The sequence below is a fragment of the Camponotus floridanus genome, unplaced genomic scaffold, assembly GCF_003227725.1.
Source record: "Camponotus floridanus strain SB8 unplaced genomic scaffold, Cflo_v7.5 scaffold2, whole genome shotgun sequence".
NCBI classification, from domain to species: domain Eukaryota; kingdom Metazoa; phylum Arthropoda; class Insecta; order Hymenoptera; family Formicidae; genus Camponotus; species Camponotus floridanus.
The window spans coordinates 6,612,374-6,635,053 of NW_020229325.1; the positions used below are offsets into that span (position 1 = coordinate 6,612,374).

The 22,680-nt window shown below is 27.5% G+C and overlaps 3 protein-coding genes across 5 annotated transcripts; all 3 read right to left on the reverse strand.

Moving 5' to 3' along the window:
* Positions 1–835: 835 nt before the first annotated feature.
* Positions 836–8,609, reverse strand: LOC105257806 (1-phosphatidylinositol 4,5-bisphosphate phosphodiesterase gamma-1). Of its 3 annotated transcripts, none has more exons than XM_025408131.1 (19): positions 8,345–8,609; positions 7,180–7,381; positions 6,550–6,699; positions 6,302–6,440; positions 5,982–6,144; positions 5,597–5,910; positions 5,307–5,513; positions 4,779–5,199; positions 4,290–4,601; positions 4,016–4,197; positions 3,714–3,891; positions 3,537–3,602; positions 3,177–3,338; positions 2,791–3,012; positions 2,492–2,698; positions 2,026–2,407; positions 1,778–1,917; positions 1,357–1,669; positions 836–1,239 (listed from the first exon to the last, which is right to left on the reverse strand). In XM_025408131.1, exons 2-18 carry the CDS (start codon positions 7,352–7,354, stop codon positions 1,541–1,543), a joined length of 3,549 nt encoding a protein of 1,182 aa, XP_025263916.1. In that variant the 5' UTR covers positions 7,355–7,381; positions 8,345–8,609; the 3' UTR covers positions 836–1,239; positions 1,357–1,540. The 3 variants fall into 3 exon arrangements, with proteins under 3 accessions (XP_025263916.1, XP_025263914.1, XP_025263915.1); XM_025408129.1 differs by having other exon boundaries at positions 3,177–3,368; XM_025408130.1 differs by having other exon boundaries at positions 3,177–3,368; positions 8,082–8,609.
* A 1,488-nt stretch (positions 8,610–10,097) lies between these two features.
* LOC105257808 lies at positions 10,098–20,755 on the reverse strand. The gene is made up of 22 exons (XM_025407992.1): positions 20,083–20,755; positions 19,891–20,007; positions 19,551–19,668; positions 19,181–19,442; positions 18,966–19,097; positions 18,764–18,854; positions 18,411–18,544; positions 18,195–18,327; positions 18,077–18,118; positions 16,857–16,974; positions 16,492–16,753; positions 16,061–16,151; positions 13,865–13,953; positions 13,675–13,789; positions 13,477–13,596; positions 13,161–13,278; positions 12,811–13,072; positions 12,621–12,740; positions 12,387–12,477; positions 11,617–11,753; positions 11,379–11,511; positions 10,098–11,292 (listed from the first exon to the last, which is right to left on the reverse strand). Exons 1-22 carry the CDS (start codon positions 20,236–20,238, stop codon positions 11,242–11,244), a joined length of 2,892 nt encoding a protein of 963 aa, XP_025263777.1. The 5' UTR covers positions 20,239–20,755; the 3' UTR covers positions 10,098–11,241.
* Positions 15,310–17,855, reverse strand: LOC109610468 (odorant receptor 13a-like). Its single transcript, XM_020029525.2, has 9 exons — positions 17,255–17,855; positions 17,070–17,189; positions 16,857–16,974; positions 16,492–16,753; positions 16,228–16,347; positions 16,061–16,151; positions 15,790–15,926; positions 15,595–15,727; positions 15,310–15,508 (listed from the first exon to the last, which is right to left on the reverse strand). The coding sequence occupies exons 1-9, from the start codon at positions 17,396–17,398 to the stop codon at positions 15,458–15,460; spliced, it is 1,176 nt and encodes a 391-aa protein (XP_019885084.1). The 5' UTR covers positions 17,399–17,855; the 3' UTR covers positions 15,310–15,457.
* Positions 20,756–22,680: the final 1,925 nt, after the last annotated feature.

The window sequence follows — 22,680 nt, forward strand, 5'->3', positions numbered from 1 at the left end:
AAATATTCACTTATCACACATAATCGAAAAAATTGACACTTATTAATTGAGCATTATTTATCAGTTATAAGGAAAATAAATTGCGTCATAACAATAGTATTGAATGATATGATAGTCTTTATCATCAATGATGTCTATGCATTTTAGACTAAAGTTTTGCACATTTCTAGCATAATTAGACAGGTAAAATATATCTATTAGTAATAAATTTAAATTTCGCCGGACTTCTTTGTGTTAATATCTATTAGTTTTACATAAGAATAAATTTATGTTAATTTTACTGACAGCCATTGATAGATTGTAGGCAAGCATATATGATATGTTTTTTGCTATTATTGCACACTCAATATCAATATTTAAAGAACCAAATAAATATAATATATAATATTTTATTTTATATTAAATGCAATCATATTGCACATTTATGATATGATATTACTAGAAATAATTGTATTTATGCTGTGTTATTACATTTCTTTTGTTTCAATTAAACTTTCACTTTAACTATTCTTTCCAATCAATATTAAGCATTATTTTAATATTACTATAAAATATAGTAATTTGATAAATTATTATAAAGAAATATTGTTCAATCACATTATACATGATATGTAATGAAAATTATTTCTCACATATATATATATATATATATATATATATATATATATATATATATATAATAAATCATTATGTTTTACCAATTGTGTGTATCTATGTATGTATGTTTTTATATTTGTGTGTGTATATATATGTGTGTACGTATATATATGTATGTATGTACATACGTATGTATTATTAAAAAACCTCACCATATATAGAAAAAAATTAAATACATTATAGGCTAGGCAATCAAAATATCTATATATATCATAGTAATAAAATCTACCTATTCTAGATCACGTTTGCACATATTGTCTTCCTACTTTATATTAGAGCCATTTTTTTAATTAAAAAATTTCTTAATTCCTCATTTCATCATTTATTTTGTCTGTCTCTCTTTTCATGAGAGAATGCATCAGAATGTTCAATTCTCTGTTTTATTCAGACTCCAATTATAGAAATATTTCTAATAAATTTTTATAATATTCTTATATAATCTGTAGAGTTAACTTGTAAAGTGTGTGTACAATATAACTATATACAGTCTTCTAACGATATGTTTGACCTAACATATGTTGATTTTATGCCATTGTATACTACATTATGACATATATCATTCATGATAGTTTTTTGCTTTATCTGGAATAATATATAGATATTAATATAATACTTATATATCTACATATGAATGGAAAATTAATACTGATTCATATGCAATTATGCAAAATATTTACTATAATTGTATAAGATACTTACACATAATTATGCTAATTTGGTATTTTCACCAATCTTTACCAATTGAATATTTTATAATGTAGATTTAACTTTTTGTCAATCTATTTTATGCATTATGTATGTGACTATACTGAACAACAAATCTCAATAAGAGATTTTAATTTAAATGTATAGATTATTATCGATTATTATAGCAAGTAACTCTTTAGATGGCATTTCTTATTATCGATGATGTTATAATTTTAATATGTACTAATAAAGAAGCAAGCTCAAGATCTTCGCTATATACGTTTTTTAATGGAACACTTCTATATCCCGTTCTTAAACAACGCACCTAAAAATTAGAACATTAATTTTTTTTTAATTCAGACAAAGATCAAACAAAAATACCCTATTTGATACTAAACATAAATATTTTTAATACAATTAATAAAGTACTCACTGGATAAGTAGCTTGTCCTATGAAATTACTATCACCAAACATATCTTCGTCTTGTACTAAAAATCGTATAAGAGCAAAATATGGATTAAATATCTCAAATTCACATGTTTCATTCCACATTGGATTAAATCCGTTATCCGCTGCAAGTTTAAGAATTATATTTTTTGTAATTGTATTAATATATTATATTAATTAAATTACCATATCATCTAATAAAATGACAATTCAAGATAATAAAATATATTTACGTATTGTCTTTGTTGTTAATTTTGTTCCAGAGTCAAAATCTGCACCAATAATTTCGACTTCAATGGATGGACTGGCAGTGCCTCTTCCTGATTTCATTAAATGTCTAGCTCCAATAACTTTCAAGCAGATTTTAAGTGATTCAACTCCATACAATGTATTTTTATCATATGGATTAAAGTCTTGTCTAAACATGAATTCTGGTTTCAATAAATAACCACAATTGCCATTCTCTTTAAATTTAGCTTGATTCAATTGCATTGATTTGTCTCCAGTCTGATAATTCAAAGCTACCATCTGACAACCAGCATTCCACATTGGTACAGGATTATAATTAGATGAATCAATACGTTGACCCTTTGGATAAACTCTGCTAAATTGAATCTATAAAATAAATAATTTGTTTTTTAATAATCTATTCTCATTCTCATTCACATGTTTCGACATTCATTTCATCTATTTGTATACCTGATGATACTTTATAAAAAATTTATTTTCTTGTTGACACATTAATTTTTCAGCCTTTGTTTCCGGGAAGCTACTCATTTCATTGAATGTAAATCCCTTAGTTCTTATTCGTTCTATGTTAAATGCAACTGATCTACAGTATACTATAAGATTAGACATTTCCTTGGCTATTCTCCATGCTCTCTCCATTTCTTTATGCTGACTTTCCTAAAATAAATAAATAAATAAATAATATGGATGAAATGTACATACCCATTTATAATATCTAAATTTTATAAGTTATATAAATTATTACATACCCTAACACTTGCATTTTGTGCAGTCTCTTTGATACTTGACATCCATTCTAAGGCGGTATCCTTCGATGGTGTAGCGACTTCGAATACTGAACACATACTAGGATTTTGTATCCTTAAAATCCATTCCAAACCTAATCTCTCCCCGACTGTTAGTTCTACTACAGCACCCATGATATCTAATGAACCTTTTTGCAAACTACCAAGCATCATGGAATCTGCGGACTAAAAAAAATATTCTTGTATTAAACAAAATATATGTGATACAATATATATATATATATATATATATATATATATATATATATATATATATATAGGGAATTTGATGTCATTAGAGCCTTTGCTATTTCATATATATAATATCAAATATAAAATTCAGAACTTACATCTCCTTGATTTTCTTGTTCATCGATTTCTTCCACATAATTAGCAGGAAACCAATGTTGTTTTTTACCACCATAATCACCCCTCCACCATCCTCCACGTTGCACATTGACATTAGTAATTATAGCATGCTTCACTAATGTCAATTCATCCTCTCTTTTAGCCTTATAATCATAAATAGCCTTAACTGTAATCTTTATACACAAAATAATTCAATTTATCTTATTAAAATTATATAGCTATTATGAAATAATAAATATTTACATATTATATATGTATACACACACACACACACATACACACACATCCACACACAAATTCAATAATCTTATTGATTTAATAATTTATGATCTTGTACTTACTTTTGATGTAAAGCTTGTAGGATCCATATAACCTGGGATGCCATAAACAGATCCATCATCATTATCCTAAATAAAAAAGAAAAGAAACAATTAATGTATTCTTTATACTTTTAATATTTAGATGAATTTTTTTGCTTATGTCTTAAAAAAATGAAAGAAAACTACAAAATTGCATACCAATCCCATTCTTCTGATAATATCTTGATTAACTGGATGGCTCAATTTAATCTTTTTATATAATGGACGTCGTTCGTAATAATTGATTAACTCAACTAAGCTTTCAAACTGTACAGTTCCAGTGGTATAGAGCCTGCCTTCAAGTTTTATTTTACAATGTTTTATTTTCTTTTCTGCTCTATAACAATACAATATAATTAAAATATAATTAAAATATAATTACAATATAATTAAAATATAATTAGAATTAAAAATTAATATAGCAAATTATAAACTATACATGATATTTTAAGAAAACATACCTAAATGAAATTGCATAGCAATTACTTTCTCTTTCACTAGGTCTTACTAAGAATGCACCATCTGTAGGTATACGTTTTAACATCTCTTCCGCTGCAATTCGAGTGCATTCAGGATGCCACCATTCTTTTTCTTCATGTTTATTTGGTTGGGGAACCGGTTCTTGCAGCGTGATTAAAAATTCCTATATATCAGAGGAAAAAAGAGAGAAACAAAGATTTATTATCTTTCAATTTTATTTTCAAAAATAAATATTTAATTTCTTGATATACTTACTTGGCTCCTAAGTGGATGATTACGATAATGAGTGATTAAACTATATAAGCTATCAAAACAATTGGTATCAATAAGGTAATATTGTGTTTGACCCATTTCTTGTTTCAGCTTGATGCGACAATGATTCACTTTTCCTTTACGCCAAAACGATAAACAATAATCACCTACAAATGTAACACATTGTCGTACGAGAAAAGTACCATCTCCGAGATAGGAATAGTGTCGTAATAATTCTTCAGCCTCCTCTCTTCCTCTTGCTAATTTTCCATGAAACCATTTTTCGCCAAAGTGCAATTCGTCATTCGGTGCGCCCTTTTTTAAAAATTAAATATTACATTTTAATGCCTTTTTAATATTATTTTAATTTTACCCTATAATTATGCTTATATAATATATATAATTCATGTATTGCATTAATGCAATAAAAATTATTATATTTCTAAATTATAATTATATTTATAATGTTTTATATCTATGAATATATCGTACATCTGACGATCTCCGAATACCACTTTCTTCATCGTCATCATGTTCCGTTTCTTGTACTCTTGAAAATGTGTCTGTATAAAATAACTTTTGTTGTGTCAACACAAAAAAATGAGGATTCCATTCTTTATCAATAGGATCTTCTAAATAGAGGATTCCATTTTTTACAGTATTTCTAAGATCCATCTCTTGTCTACTTTCGTCATTTCGAACAAGAAACGAAGATTCGTCGACACCATCGGGAAGCTTCTTGTGTTTTAATAAAATTTTTCTGCGCATTGCATATGGGGAAGGTAAACAAGTTTCATTTTTGTCAACAGGTTGAACTAACAGCATATCACCAAAGACCTCTTGCATACTCATAGCCATTTTACGTTGTTGCGGTAAAGTACAGTTATCCTCAATAGATAAAATAACAGGATATCTGAATAAATAATGTATTAATAGAGAAGATAATAGAAGATAATAGAGAAGATAATAGATAATAGTTCATAGAAATAACTTTTTCTTTAAATTTCTTTCTTGACTTACTCGGATGTAGCAAAAGCATGCTCCTTAATAGTTTTAATAACATCCAAAAATTTAATTTTAGTAGTGAGTGTATGTCCATGGAATATAAATGGCATTCCATCTGGACCATCCCAACAATCAAGCTCTATACATCTGCATCCTGCTCTTAGCGCACGCACATATGCCTGACAACTGCTTTCGCTGCTAATTTGATCTCCCATCAAGTATCTATAATTCATAGTTAAGATTTTATTGGAGATAGAATCTTCTTTAAAAATTATATACATTTTATATATACTAAGATTACATACGTATTATGCGATGATGCTATCCAATAATGTGCAAGAGGTCGAGCCATATCTTGAGAAACTTGATTGAACTTTTGATTCCAAATATCATTTTGCTTAGAAAATAAGAAATCTACAAACTCTGAGAAAGTAAAATATGGTTCTTGTATGTCCCTTTGAGGATCTTGTAAATATTCTCTAATAAAACGGGATATCTCTAATTCGTTATTTCCCAAACTATCTTGCTGTTCAGTTAATAAAAAGTTCTGAAATTCTTGAAGTGTGACAGTTGGTTCAATTTGGGAATAATTCAACAGTTTGTGCCAATCTGCAAGATTCTGCAAAAGATATAATTTATGATAAACGATGTAAACTTGTAATATTTACAAAATAAAATAATAAGACATACATTCTGATCAAACATTAAATTATGATACAAGATAACAAAATCGTCAAATCCAAGTTCGTTTCGATTTCTCGTGTCTACTTCTTGAAATAATTCCCTGAGTCTATTTGTTGCAATTTTGCAATTAACTCTAGGCAAAAATGCTTTCACATCCTTCAATGTGACCCTGTTAGTCAGCATAAGTAAAAAAATTAAAGTAATATAATTAATTATATATATATATATATATATATATATATATATATATATATATATTACAAATATACATAATTATATAATTTTTTATTCACACACACAAAATAAATTCTATTAAGAATATTTACGTTTCACGGGAATTTTCCATTGTATAAAATTCTTTTCTAAGCCATCTTTCAACTTGTAAAGGATATGGCGCATTTATAGTGTCTTGTACCAAGTAACGCAATCCCTTAATCCATAATTCACATTCTTTTTCACTAAGAGCTGAGATAAGTATAAATAATATCTTAAGTATTAAATACTATATATTTGTATATATAAAAATAATTAACATTTATAAACACAGTAATAGATTTATATATATCATATTTACCAGATATAGAAAGAGTTTTCAGTCTAAATTCTGATCCATAATATACAACAAAGCACCTTAAATTTTCAATTCTCTTAGCATCCTCAGGCCATTTTTCAAAATCTTTAGATTGTTTACCTATTCTAACTTCTTTGACTTCTCTTATTTCCACTGTAAATAAATATCTAAAATAAATATGCTGTAAATGTGGAATATTTATGATAATTTTAGTAAATATTATCTTATTATCAATAATAACAATGCATATATTTGAGATAAAAATAAAAAGAAGAAAATATCTATTAATGTAAAAGACCTCAATGTAATTTAAAATATAATGTAAATTTAAAATTCATTTTAATTGCTTAAAGATTATTGGATAAGATTTATACATAATATTATATATAACATATTATATATAAATGATATAAATTTAATTATTTTTATAAATTTATCCACATAAACATGCAAGAGTCTTTATTCTACACTTCAGATTTACATGTATCTTTGTTTTTAATATTTATCTCAATTTTATTGCAAATATTTATTTTTAATTATATATATTTCCAAATATATCTATACAAAAAATATATATCTGAAATATTAGATAAATTCACATTCACAAATTTATGGATATAAGTAAAATCTTACCTGAACCATCAAAAGGTCTAAATGTTGCACTTCTTGACCAAACAATTTGTCTAGTTTCTCTTCGTATCATAAGAGTTTTCTTTTCTGGTCGCTTTCTCGGAAAGAATTTGGTAACTACAGTACCTCTCTCGAGTTGACTAATAATTTGTTCCATTTCAGGTATAATTCCATTCATTTTTGTAATATTACATATATTTATACTCTGCAAAATATATAAGTTATCAAATTTGGAACAATTTTACTTTTACATTGTGCTTAGCTTTGAAATGAATTGTATAAAACTTATATACAGAACTTTGAAATGTTATAGTTTAAAAAATAATGTTTCATATAACTTATAAAAGTGTACTAAATAAAATAATATTCAGAATTCGCTGCAAATCTTTTTATTATTATATACAAAATAGAACACATGTAGAAATAACATAAGTTTTCTTTCTTCTTGTTTAAAATATTTTGAACAATTTATACAAAATAATATTTGTAATGTATTTATAAATTGCATGAATATTTATAAAGTATTCTTATGTATAAATTTGAATATTGATAAGGTATCCCTATGTATAAGTTTGAATATTTATAAAATATTTATAAAGTACATGAATATTTATAATATTTCTATATATAATGTACAGCAAACATTTTTCAATTGTTACGTTTTTTTCTTTATGTATTTTAAAAATATATGAAACTAAAAAATACATATTTTAGTCTATATATGCACCATATGTATTTATTTCTGTACAGTATTTTCAAGCCGAATAATCATTTATAATTATTTTTTATAATTATTTTTATAATTATCTTTATGATAATTATTTTTCGCTACATTTTCGCATCAATTGTATCAGAATTAATTAAATTTGCATTTTCTTCAACAAGTTCAAATATTTTTTCCTAACCTTTGCAATGTAAACATAACCTAGTAAAAGATATCTTATGAAAAGTCGAGATTATTTTTCGTGGAAAAACGTAATCGGGACATGGAGTAATTACGACAACTGATAACTTATGTAGGCTTATATTTCGAGAGATTTCTTGTCTCTCCAAGTGTCAATTTCAAAACTCAATCCCGCAAACGCATCGTGCCATTAATTTTTTCAACGCACGATCATTTTTATTACACCCGTCGCGACGTCTTACGATGTTTAAAGATATATCATACCTGTCTCCGAAATGATACGCTGTATTGATGATATTATTCGATAAAAAATATGTTGCATTTATCATGTGTAGGTATAGTTTGCAATTCGCGTTTACATGGATTATTTCCGGTGCGAGGTGACGTTACGTTTCGCATACATTCGACATCTTTGACTGCAGAGACATATGGAGGATGTACCGAAGTGTGAATTGTCAAAGGAGGGAGAATGATCTAAGTCGTAGAAAAGGATATACGCATGCTGGATGGATCGTTATCTTTGTCATCTTCATTGATGTCCTATTTTAATATTATAGTAAAAAAACATGATTTCATATGTATGTGTATATTTTACGAATTGAAAATAAATAATTCACAACTTATATTTCCAATTGTATTTTTCTCAAATTTATAAATAAAATAAGAAATGTTTTTAGTTCGGATGATATAATGTAAAAAGAGACAAAGATCCATCCAAGAATATACATATCTCTTTCTAATTCTGAATTCCGATTTTCTAGAATAATGTAAAGAGAAGGGGGGAAAAGAGGGAGGTAGAGAAGGAGAGAGAGGGAAAGAGGGAGAGAGAGAGAGAGGGAGAGAATGTGTCAGTATCTATTACACACACACACACACACATTTTTTTTTTTATGATAAATCACATTATTCATAGGAGCTTTTCAGCAAGAAAGTACAGATAAATATAATATCACGCAATTAAAATAGAAAAAATTATTAAAATCTTATAATTTTTGTTATTTGATATTTAATTATGTAGTATTATATTTATATATTTCTTGCTGGAAAAAATTTTTCATATAAAATAAATATATAAATATATGTTAATCAAATGTTTATCGTACCTAATCGAAGTAAATTGAAATCGATATAATTTCAAATAAAATGATTTTACGACGACACATACGTTTTGAAAACACACACATTGCTCATTTCTATAGCATCTAATCAATTTGGCTACCTGAAAAAAATGCTTATATTAAAACTTTTGTTATTCATATTTGATCCAAATTTTATCCAAAACTATTAATTACCTGAGAAATAATAATAAAAAATTTTCAAGTTATTATTATATAGAATTGTGTCTGATAAACTCATTAGAGAGAATCTTTAAATGTACTCTTTTTTATGAATCATCGTAATCTGTATTTCGCAAATGACCTTTCATCTTGCAAAACTTGCATAATCGATTAAAAAATCGATTCAAAAATTTCATTTTTTTTTTTCAAATCACATACCTAACACAAAGCGATAACAAGATTTCAGACATACACATATATGTATATATCATATAAAATACAAATACTATAGTATATATTCTTACGTCCCCACATAGCAATTGCGAACGTCACAATGAGTGACATATAGATATTATAAGCAGAAGGTATAACGATACATTCACTCCCTCGATACTAAATATAATATAAGAGGTACCCCATTGAAAAGCATGTTATTTAGCAAGTCTTTTTCCACGCAGAACAAATTATAATATCCATGAAAACGTATCATCTGTCAAATGTGTATTTATTTAATTTTTCCTAGGAATAAATAGCAAAAAAAGTTTATATTTTGTTACAAATAACTCTCCAATTTTTAAAACGTTAGTTAAAATTTTTTTTATAAAATCTTTTTTCTCAAAATAATTTTTGTGTCTTTTTATTTATTTAAGTTTTATTAATTTAAGTGTTTATTTAATTAGTTTCAAGTTGACGTTTTTATCTTTTATGACGTCAATAAAGAAGATAAATAGATATCACTTTTTTCACATACTATATAGATGGTCTCGTAAAAGAAAAATTATATCGCATTTCCTTTGCGATAATTTGTATCTTGTATTGCGTTACATAGAACATTTTAGGATCATAAGTATTTTCTCATAAAACTTTTGTTTTGTTTGATTTCAAGAATTAATGTATTGAGATAAGCAAGTTATAATCGTTATAACATTAAATGTTATTCATGCATAGATAATAAACTTGTATCATCACAGAAGAATTAAACGATATCATATGACTGAATGCACATGATTAATACACCACATATTCGTAGTCTATTCTTATATTTAAAATCACCTTAAATGTGATCTTAAGATTCTAATTATGGAATGATTGTGTAGCATTTTAAGATCTTCTGGAGGCCTGATTTCCAGAGAAAGATAGGGATGTATGTGGGAGGAGGTCGGACGTGTCTTTACGCCCATTTGGTCAACGAGCGACAGAATCCATTCATGGCAACGGCATTGACGCATATCCTGTGAAGAGAACATTCACACGTTTTTCAGCCTAACGAATAATTGCTAGAAAACAATATTCGCAGACTAGAAAAATATGAGGCGCAATGGCTGGATCGAAAATCGAACCCAAGTCTTTCGCTTTCCAGGCAACTGCTCCAGACCACTGAGCTATCTAGACCTTACACCTAATGCTGCTTTTTAACACAGTGTTATGCGACTCCAGAGCGATTTGGTATCTCATTCAGGCCCGGTTCCACAACTTGAGTTAATCTGAGTTTAATACGTTAAACTGGGTCATGATTGGTCCATTCACTACTTAAACTCGGATTAACTGGATTGTGAAACTGGGCCTCAATGGATGCAATGCCGATTGCCACGAAGGATCTCTAAAAAGTCGCTGACCAAATAAGTGCTGGTGGAGGTATTCGCGTATGCTGGCTTCCGACTAGCCTTCCGAAAAGGAGCATGACGCCGTAGAGTGGCCACATCCTCCAAGATCCCTCTAGAATATACTAAAATCCCCACTGTACCAAATAGCAGTGGCGGATAGACCCTAATATAGGGCCGGGGCAGGCCTCCAGAATGATTGTGTAGCATTTTAAGATCTGTAGATAAGATGAATATAAGAGTAAACCATGAATACAAGTCATAGATATTGATCCTTGCTTAATTATTCCAAAGACGAGAGCACCGTAAAGTATGACATCGAAGTTTGCACGATCTTTAAAATAAGAACTCGTATTACTAAAGTTGCCTTACGAGATTGTTGCGTTCTAATCTTGTAAAGTTTATTACATAAAGCTTTACCGAAGTAAAGTTCTCCAACGAGAAAATGTAAATTTTGCCAGCAGTCAAGAACATCGGTTGGAGACTCTTCCGCATCACGAATAGAAGCATCTTTTGAGATTTCGCAGGTGTTTTATACCAAGGACTGTTATAGCTGTAATATGTTTCAATTTATTAAACTATAGTACTCTAAATTAACTAAATTAACTATAAGTAACTGTAATGTTATAATCATTATTGTAAAAATCTTTTGTCTTACATTGTGTCGCGCGTTTGAAGACTGTGATCTATCAGTTTCTGTCCTTCGAAACTGAGGCAGAACAGATGGATCAGCTGAGCGATAACATACACTACATATTTCAGAATTACCAAAACGTCAGCGTCCTCCTGCGTAACCTTCAGTCCCAAAAATATAATTTAAAAAGTTAATTCTTTGCATTTATAACTATTTTTCTCACAATTTTAATAAACATAACTTGCAAAATGACCTTAAATATATAAAAAATACAATATGTTCTGTATAGGTACGATATTATTATATTCCTTATCAAAAAATAATTTCCCTTTTGACAACATTTATGAAGGATTTTACGAAAAAATGGGTTGTTTTTTAAATATTTTATCTGTTAATGTGTGCATTTGCAGTTTCTTGATTCTTTGTACAAATATAATAATTCTTCGCACGAAAGTTTTAATTCTTTGCTATAAATTTAATATTTATATTACATTTGTTTTATATTTATGTCACTTCAAATAAAATTCAAATAAAATTTCTTCAAATGTTTCATTATAAAAATATAAATATATTTGACTAAATATCAATATTATAGAATAAAATTATCAAAATTTTTGAAAATACGAAGAATTAACAATGAATTGACGTATTAAAAAATAGGATAATAATGCATTTCCAGAAATTTTAAAAGAAAAATGCTCTTTTTGACAAGAAATACATAGACTACCTACATTTATATTATATAAAACCTGTATAATAATTACGTAAAGTATAGTTTTAGAATGATAACGTACTTGTAATAGAGTAATACTAATCATTACTGTGTTCAACATTATTTGTATTGCCAGAGTCAACGAAAACGTATCTTCAATAAGCTGAGCAAATCTATAATAAAATAAATAATACTATACAATAATAAATGTGAATTTTTTAAATCTCTTTTCCTTGTACTAAAGAGATAATAAAGAGATAAGATGCACATAACAATAAAGAGATTAGATGCGATGATAAAGAGATTAAATGCTTACTTTAAAGCCTTTCGATGCGTGTGCACCGAAAACTCAATTCGTTTGCGATAAGTGTCATTTGTAGAATGTAAAATTGTCACGGAATTAGCACTTTTACACGTTAATTGTTTGAATCGAGATCTGCAAATATTTCTGCGTGACATCAAGTAATACATATAACAATACAATATACACGTCGCATTCTTCTCACCCAGTTATAGCAAAAATACTGCAGACGTGTTCGACATAAGTTAACAGCATACAATCGTGGGCGACTATTCCAGTCATAGCGACCTCCCATGCCACGATAGCATGCGAGAAGATGTAATAGAAGTATTTTTTCTCGTCAACGAAATAGTAGCCTGGGTGAGCGGGCAATATAGGGCGGGATTCGTTGAGAGGTAGTATGACATCTAGCAATTGCGGTACAAGAGATAAGGACATGAACAGATATACAGATATAAAGCAGTACACTGTAATAAACGAAGTTAAGTTGTAATTTCATCTACAAAAAAACCGAGATGCATACGAGAACGGAGACATCGCGCGATACATTCTTACACGAGTATCCTAAAGAATAACGTCTGCCCTTCTCGGCGTACTTTTTCATAATTTCGAGTTCTTCTGGGGTTTGTAAATCATCCCATTCGATGAATAATTGATCAATCAGAACTTTCATCTAAAAGTACTATTAATTAATGATACTATTAATTAATAGTAAATAATTAATAGTACTATTAATTAATAATGAACACTTTTTCTTTTCATTTTTCTTTTCATAAAATCTAACCGACTACTGATTCAATTATAAATTTTAGACTTCAAGCTTACTTTGTGATATAAAATGCACAAGAGTATTATAAAATAAATAACATACTTTACATCGATTAAAATAACACGTGTATAGCTTCACCAATGTTACGACTGTCAACAGATACGCTGTCAGTGTTTGAAAAATACATTGCAGGTCTCCGTTGCATTTAACAAATTTGGCCATCTGGCGAAATTATTATGTTTATGTGCAGATTAAATAATCTTCAAATTCTAATTTGATAAAGAGAATTATTGTAATTACTTGTGGAACAATCATGGAAAATGTGATCAAAGTCACCACGCTACTACAAAGCAGTCTCGTTTTTGGTTTCTGATAGGGCCATTGACCGGCTAACGATGACACTTTTTCAACAACACTGTAATAATGATTCCAAGTGGAGTTCATAGTTTGCAGATAGCCTTTCGCTTTTTACTTTGTACGGTCAACTAACTTCAAAATTTTCTTTCCTCCAAGTCCCAGCAAAATAACATCCTTCGATACAAGAAATGACTCGTTTTTGATATTATTACAAAGTTTTCGCTTCAAGTACATACGTATTTTACACACATACGTACATATTATACGTAATAATATGTTACAATATTTCGCATAGCTGTTGCAAACTGTCAAGGGAAAAATAAATCGCTTTTATTCATAAGTGCTACGTGTCATTTATTGCAACACGTTTCCATGTAGCAATAAATGACACGTAGCACTTATGAATAAAAGCGGCTTATTTTTCCCTTGACAGTAAATATGGGGGCGAATAACTTTGACAAGCGTATCATTTTGCAAGTCCTCTCCAGATAGAACGCATCGATCAGTAAGATGGTTTATTTTTGGAAACTTAAAAAATTTAATTTAGTAAATTATATTTGGTGACAATGTGTGCTTGCAAATTTAATAAGAGTTTGTTAATCAGGTATGTAAGAAATATAGAAATATATAAATTTGAAATAAAAAATGTATTAAGTACATGATTCTTTAAAAATATAATATATAATAACAATTAAAGATATGTGTAACGTTTGTAATCGTTTTTGATATTATCACAAAGTTTTCGCTTTAATTTAAGAATAATAACTATTGCAAAAGTGTGAACACACTATATAATACAATATCAAAATCTGTAAAACTTTTAAAAGAAGGATTTTCGTAATTCAAGAAGTATTTTAAACATTCTATTTGCAATAACCTTATAATATATGTATATAAGTTTTATTAGCACATAGACTTCCTCAGAGATAAGATATAAACCTTGCTTAAGAAACACAAGGTTATCGAAAGATTATCATCACCAGCATGATCGATTTTTAAAATTTGGATGGATACATCGTATCAAAATAGATTATATTTTTCACTATTTCATAAATATATCAAACACAAGAACTGAAGAAATTATGTAAAGAATGTTTTTCTTAGTAATGGATGGAATTTCTTAATAATGGAGATATTTTTACAAAAAACCTATTTTCTTTAAGATTTATAGTACATATTCTTACAAATTCTTCTTTAAACTTAACGATGCATATCTATCTTACTTATCTTTTGCTAATTCAACACAAAAATCTAGTTTAACACATGTTGCAAATAGTCATCAGATAGAGATAGTTTTACTTTATTTTCTTTGTAATGAGTATTTTTTATTGTGTTGGCAAATGTATGCACCTTATTACGTAAAGATTATGATTCTTCTAAATTTCTTTGTTAGAGAGATTTTTAATTGTAATTATATAATTTTATATAATAATTATAATTTAATTATTATTATGTTTTCTCTTTAGAATTGCACATTACCTTCTGACAAATATTTTGAAATATTTCAGAATTATAAACATTTTTCCAATTTTTATTTGACTTTAATAATTATTATATGCAATATATACCCACGCAAATAAGTACAATTTATCAAATTACACTATAACATGAGAAGTTTAACTTATATACGAATAAGAATCTCATCTTATTGTCATGTAAGAATTATGATTTCATAATTGAATGCAAGATTAATATCTGGATAAATTAAATTCTGACTGTTGCTTGATTATTCTAATGATGCGAGTATCGTAAAGTATGACATTGAAGTTTGCACGACCTTCAAAATAAAAACACGTAATGAACAAGAAGTATCATTAAAGAAGCTATTCTATCTTACGCAATATATATCTTTCCTATAGTTACCGTAGTGAAGCTTTCCATTGAGAAAATGTAAATCTTGCCGGCACTCAGAAACATAGGTTGAAAACTCTTTCGTATCACGAACAAAAGCATCTTTTGTGACTTTGCGGATGTTTTATACCAAAAACTATTATAGCTGCAATAGAATTAAAGTCAATTTTAATAAGATAATTGTTACGAAAATCTCTTGCGTCTTACATTTTGTCGCGTATTTGAAGACTATGATCTATCAGCTTCTGTCCCTCGAAACTGAGACAGAATAAATGGATCAATTGACCAAAAACGTAGAAAATATATCTTATTGCTTCTAAAAAATCTCCCTTTTGTTGCGTGATCTTCAATCCGAAAAATATAATAATTTAATTTTTTTTGCTAATTTATCTTATTTTTGATAAACAAATAATTTTTTTAAATACAAATGTGTGTGTCAGATATAATTTTAGAAAAATTGAGTAAATATTATATATACTTGTAACAGAGTGATGCTGATCATTACGGTATTTAACGCTAATTGTATAGCTAGCGTTAAGGAAAACGTATCTTCGATAAGCTCGGCGAATCTGCAACAAACAAAAAACACAATAATAACGATGAAAAAATTAAAGAATATTTCTTTCATATTGATTAGATATTCACTTTAAAGCTTTTCGATGTGTCTGTACCGAAAATGCGATTCGTTTACAAGTGTCGGTTAGTTGAGGATGTAAAATGCTCGTAGAGTCAGTGTGTCTATATGTTAATTGTTCAAAGCGAAATCTGTAAAAATGCGTATAAATATATAATTTATTTTATATATAATTATTTTTTATTAATTATATATAATTATTTTATATATAATTATTTTATATATAAATATTTTATATATAATTTATTTTATTGCGTCACATATTGCTCTCTTACCCAACTATAGCGAAAATGCTGCAAACATGTTCAATGTAAGTCAGCAGCATGCAATCGTGAGTGACTATCCCTGCCATAGCGATTTCCCAGGCCACAATAGCATGCGAAAAAATATAAAAAAAGTATTTTTTCTCGTCGACAAAATAATATCCCGGGTATGTCGACAATATAGGACGAGATTCGTTGAGTGGCAGTACAACATCCAATAATTGCGGTATGAGGGATATACACATGAAGAGGCATACAGATGAAAAGCAATACACTGCAACAGATAATCGCGATTATGATCGTTAAAAAATAATTTTATCAATCAAATAAGCAGAGAAAATATATATGACGATGAAAATCGCATAGTTTATTCCTACAGGAATATCCCAAAGAATATCGCCTGCTATTCTCGGCATATCTCTTCATAATTTCGTACTCTTCCGGTGTTTCTAATTCATCCCAATCGACGAATAATCGATCAATTAGCATTTTTATCTAGGATTAATAATGAACTCTTTTTTATATTCTTTATTACTGATAAAATATCAAGATTTGAAATATTGGAATATCATAAGAAATGAATAACGTACTTTACATCGATTAAAATAACACGTGTATAGTTTCACCAATGTTACAGATGTCAACATATACGATGTCATGGTTTCAAAAATACATCGTAAGTCGCCGTCACATATAGTAAATTTGGCTATCTGGAAAGTTTGTGGCTTATAGATCTCGAAATTCCACAGAATTTTTATTAAGAATTAGGATTTACTTGCGGAATAATCATAGAAAACGTGCTCAAAGTTACCAAGCACACGCAAAGTAGTCTCGTTTTTGATCTCTGATATGGCCACTGGCCAGATAATGATGACACTCTTTTAACGATGTCGTAATACTGACTCCAAGTGGAGTTCATGATTTGTAAGCAATCTCTTATCTTTGACCTCACACGGTCGACTAATTTAAATTTTATTTCACCCAAGTCGCCATCCCTTAGTACGAGGAACACGATTCAAGGTTCAAACATATCATACATAATACAATATATAATATTATATGTACGCAATGTCTCCGGGAACAATTGCAGCGTGTCTTCGCGTAGAAATTACGGTGTGTCTCCGCATAACAATTACAGTATGTCTCCGCGTATACAATAGGATGACACATACCTCTCGTGCAAACAATATAGTATTTTCACAATGGTATATTATTTATATATCCCTTTGAACAGGAAATTTAACATAAAAAAAGACGGAATATCATTGACGAGACATGTTGTGTTGTGTACAAGTTTCTAGACGGAATATATCGATCAATGAAATGCTTCATCTTTTTTTCTTAGCAACAGAAAGCTGAGAATAAAGAGGCTTTATTTGAATTATTAAAAAATTAGATTTATGTTTGAGTAATCATATTTTGATACACGGTTGAATTTTATAAATCATAGGTATTATGTAAATTGTAATATTATTACGTATAATAATCAATAGTAGTACGTTATTGTAATAAAAAAAATAAAGACACATGTTTTTTTTCTCGATATTAATATCATCATAATTGAATAATATGATTAACGTGAGTTATATTATGCAACGGACCCAAGTACCGTAAGGTATGACACTGAAGTTTGTAGAACCTTAGAAATAAAAGTAAGCATTATATATCAAATTAAAACTATGCTAAAACAATATTTACGATAATCCTCATTTTACCGTGGTAAAACTTTCCAGAGAGAAAATGTATATTTTGCCGGCAGTCAAAAAACTCGGTCGAAGACCTTTCATCATCACTAATATGATTAATTTTTGTAATTTTATAGATGTTTTGTACCAAGAGCTATTATATCTATATAGAAAAAATGCAGGGAATATCATATGTATAAAATTCAGATGTTCTTTAGATAAATCAAAAGTGGTTGCTTTTTTTACATTTTGTCGCGCATTTGAAGACTGTGATCTATTAGTTTTTGTCCCTCGAAACTAAGGCAGAATAAATGAATCAATTGACCAATGACGTAGAATACGTATCTTATTGCTTCTAAAATATCATCCTGTTGCGTAATCTGTAAAAACATTATATTACATTAGATACGTCCAGATAAAACATATTGATCTATGTTTTAAATTTGTTAAAAGTCTTGATCGATTTTTAGGAAACAACAATTTTATTCAGATTTTAGTTAAATGCATCTAATATTTTATTAGCTTGCAATTTGAGTATTTATAATAATAAATAAAATTATATAATAAATAAAATTATTTTATAATAAATAAAAACATACTTGTAATAAGCTAATGCTCATTCCTATTGTTACTATAAACATTTGTATAGCGAAAGGTATGGTAAATGTATCTTCAATAAGTTGCGCGTACCTGTGCAAACAAAAGATTAGATACTAATCGCATAAATTTTATCATTTTATTATTTCATTATCTTTAACTCAATGTTGCATTTCATCATGCTCGATGATGTTATGCACTTACTTTAGAGCTTCTCGGTGTGTATATACAAGAAATGCGACTCTTTTGTCATATGTATCATCTGTATTTGATCCATCAGTAACAGTTGCTGCTTCTTTTTCCTTATGATAATAAAATAAATGTTCATAACGAAATCTGCAAATAAGTCATGTACGATTTTGTTGAATTTTAAATACAAATTACAAATATATTATAATTAATAATTTTTATTTTCTAACCCGGCTATAGCGAACATACTGCAAACATGCTCAACATAAGCCACAAACATACAATCATGAGCGATTACACCGGTTACAACTATTTCCCAGGCTACGATGGAGTGCCAGTAAATTTGAAAAAAATATTCTCCAATATCCACAAAATAGTATCCTCTATACGGTGGCAGTATAGGACGGGATTCATTTAGAGGCAATACAATATCGAGCATATACGGTATAAGGGACATTGACATAAACATAATTACTGCCATGAAGACATATACTGCAATGTATGATGCACGATTTAAAAAGAGAAGATATCGTAGAGTACAAATCTCTGATTCAAATATATTATATAATACAACAGATAAGACATTTTATCAGCCCTCACCTGACCATAGCAGGGAAAATCGTTTGCTATTTTCGGCATATGATTTCATAATTTTATATTCTTCGGTAGATTCTAATGTCTTCCAGTCGTAAAACAATTGATGAGTAAGATCCTTAATCTAGTAAAGGATAAATAATACATTTTTCAAATAAAGAATTAATAGCAAATTTTTTCTCATGACTTAATAAAAAGTAGTGCTCATAAAAATATAAGAAAAATATATATATGTTTGCAAAATATTTTTAATATAATTTTTTTTTCTATCTAAATTGCAATCTCTAAAGTTGAACATAATGAAGTATTTAAATTATACAATATAAATATTTGTAATAAAACATACTGTACGATTATTTAAATGAAATGTATACATCTTTAGCATAACTATAATTGATAGTAAATACGCTGTCATTGCCTGATAAGTGCATTGCATTTCCTTGCATGTAAATTGGTAAGCTATCTAAAAATATTATTGTTTATACAAGATTTTTGAAATAAATTCGTTTTCGTCTCGGTGTGATTACATTATATTTACTTGCGGAATAAATATAGTTAATAGGATCATAGTTAGAAATGTAACACGAAACATTCTTGTTTTTGGTTTCAGATACGGCCATATACCGGCGATTGATGCTATTTTATACACAATGTTGTAATAATGATTACAGGTAGTTTCCATAATACGTTCCATAATACAAAGAAACACGATTTCTTCGATAGCGCGATTCTAACTAATTTTCATCTTTTATACAGTTTAGTTGTTTATCTTCTGATAGTAGAAACGAATTAAAACTTGGATATTGTCGTTCATAGTAAAACTACTAAATATTTGCTTTATAAATTTTTTAAAAATTTCATGCATGTGTTATGTCGCTCAAGAATTGTCACATAGTCCTTACGGATAGAAGAGCATTTATTTGCTTGACACATTAAGTACTATGTAGAGAGCAGTCGAGTTCTACTGACGAGCGGGTCATATTCCCTCCACAAAGAATATCTCGAGCAGAAAAAATGACAAAATTAGTACTTCCTATATTGGTGATGTATACCTGCATATATTGTGAATGTTTGCGATCAACGAGAAAAAGTTCAACGAGATCTGTATTGTATAGCGATCGTGTTGATAATAAAAAAAAATCTTCTGTCACTTCTTTACTAATATCTCAATAATAAAATAAAATTTAATCTACATATGAATTGATATGTCATCTGAGAAAATATTAACATTTATAATTTTTACAATAAAAAGTGCGAACAGTTATTGTCAAAATTTATCTATAAAACTTGAGATTAAATTTCTCGGTTTAAAATAAAATTTATCACACATAGATTATGAATATAAGTTTCTAAACGAATCAAGATTATCGTTTTAGACAAAAGGTAAATAAAGATAAAATAAATATTTTTTGTAAGTATTTTTTATAAGAGTAAAAATTAAATTAAATTAAAATTTTTATAAGAATGAAAATTAAACGATAACTTAGATCCATCTGGAAATATTCGTAAACTTCGTGTCATAAATCTTATTTTAAGCTAAAAATGAAGTCCAATTTCAAATTAAAAAATTTTAGGCAACAGGACTGTCACTTTTCTGCATTCTTTCTTTCGATGATTACTTTATATTAATTTACTCTCTCTCTCTTTTTGAGTAAACTCTTTTTGAATAATTAATAACAGAATTCCCGAATGCCTTATTAAATAATTTCAAATAAAAAAATATATTACAAATACTCTATTATTATTATTATTATTATTATTATTATTTTTGATGATTTGTGATATTAAAGTATTGTAAAAAATTTACCAAGTATATTTTACTACATGTATTGTTATAATCACTAGATATCGTCATTATGGTTTGTTGAAAAATAATATAGTAATGTAAAAATAGTAGTATAAAAATTTATCAAACTTGCTCGTTAATATAACAATCAAAATTTTTTAAAATTTATCTATTTTTATATATCTGACATGTAATAATTACTTTATCATATATATACATACAGGGTGCTCCACATAACTCTTCACAGCTCGATGCAGAAAGTAATCTTTATGAAAAAATATTTCAAACAAAAGTTGTAAGATTCGGAGAGGCACATCTGATGTCCCTCTCTAAATCCTTTTAGAAACATCTTTTTCGATAAAGCTTACTTTCCGAACTATCGAGCTGTTAATAGGTATGTAGGCCACTCTGTATATAGTGTGAGGAAAAACCTGTAGAAATACATATCTTATCACATCGCAGTTAAAATAGCTTCAAACTCTCTTTTATCACAATGAAGAATAATTTTTGTATTTTTATATATATTTTGTATACAAATTATTACATCTCAAAAAACATCGTAGTATGTAAAACAAGGACAATAAAATAGCCATATATATATATATATATGAAAAAAAATCATATAAATTAATATAAAAAATAATCCCATTAAATCGGTTAAAAAGAAATAATTAAATTTTCTATAAGTGTTTTTCATAAAAAAAATATTTTATATAACTAATTTTAAACTTAAATTTAACATTATTTTACGATTATAATTTATTTTAATTAATATTTAATTAATATTTAATTTTGCTTTCTTGTAATTGATTATGAAATAAGTGGGATAATTGAATAATGATATGAAAATGAAATATTATCATTTTCGATAAGTCATGCAAATGTATTAAGATAAGTAGTAATGTATTAAGATAAGAAAGTATCAGCATAAAAGATAAAATAATGTTTTACTTTTTTAATTATATCTGTATTCTAGAACACCTACATTTATTTCTTTATAATCAATTTATTTGTATTAAACTGACATTATACAACACTGAAACTATAATGATTTTCATAACGGCAAATAATACTGAAAAGACAGAAGTTCTAGAAGTTTAGCAAACATGCATATAGATAAAAATATATGACAGTATAAAATGATAATAGTGATTTAAAAAATATTTTAAGAATATTACAATCTTTATGGCGATTATCAAGAGTATTGCTCATTGACTTCTAGATTAATAGAATATATATATATATATATATATATATATATATATATTCTATTAATCTAGAAGTTAATAAGCAATGCTCTTGAATAAATAAATAAATAAATAAATAAATATATATATATATATTTATTTA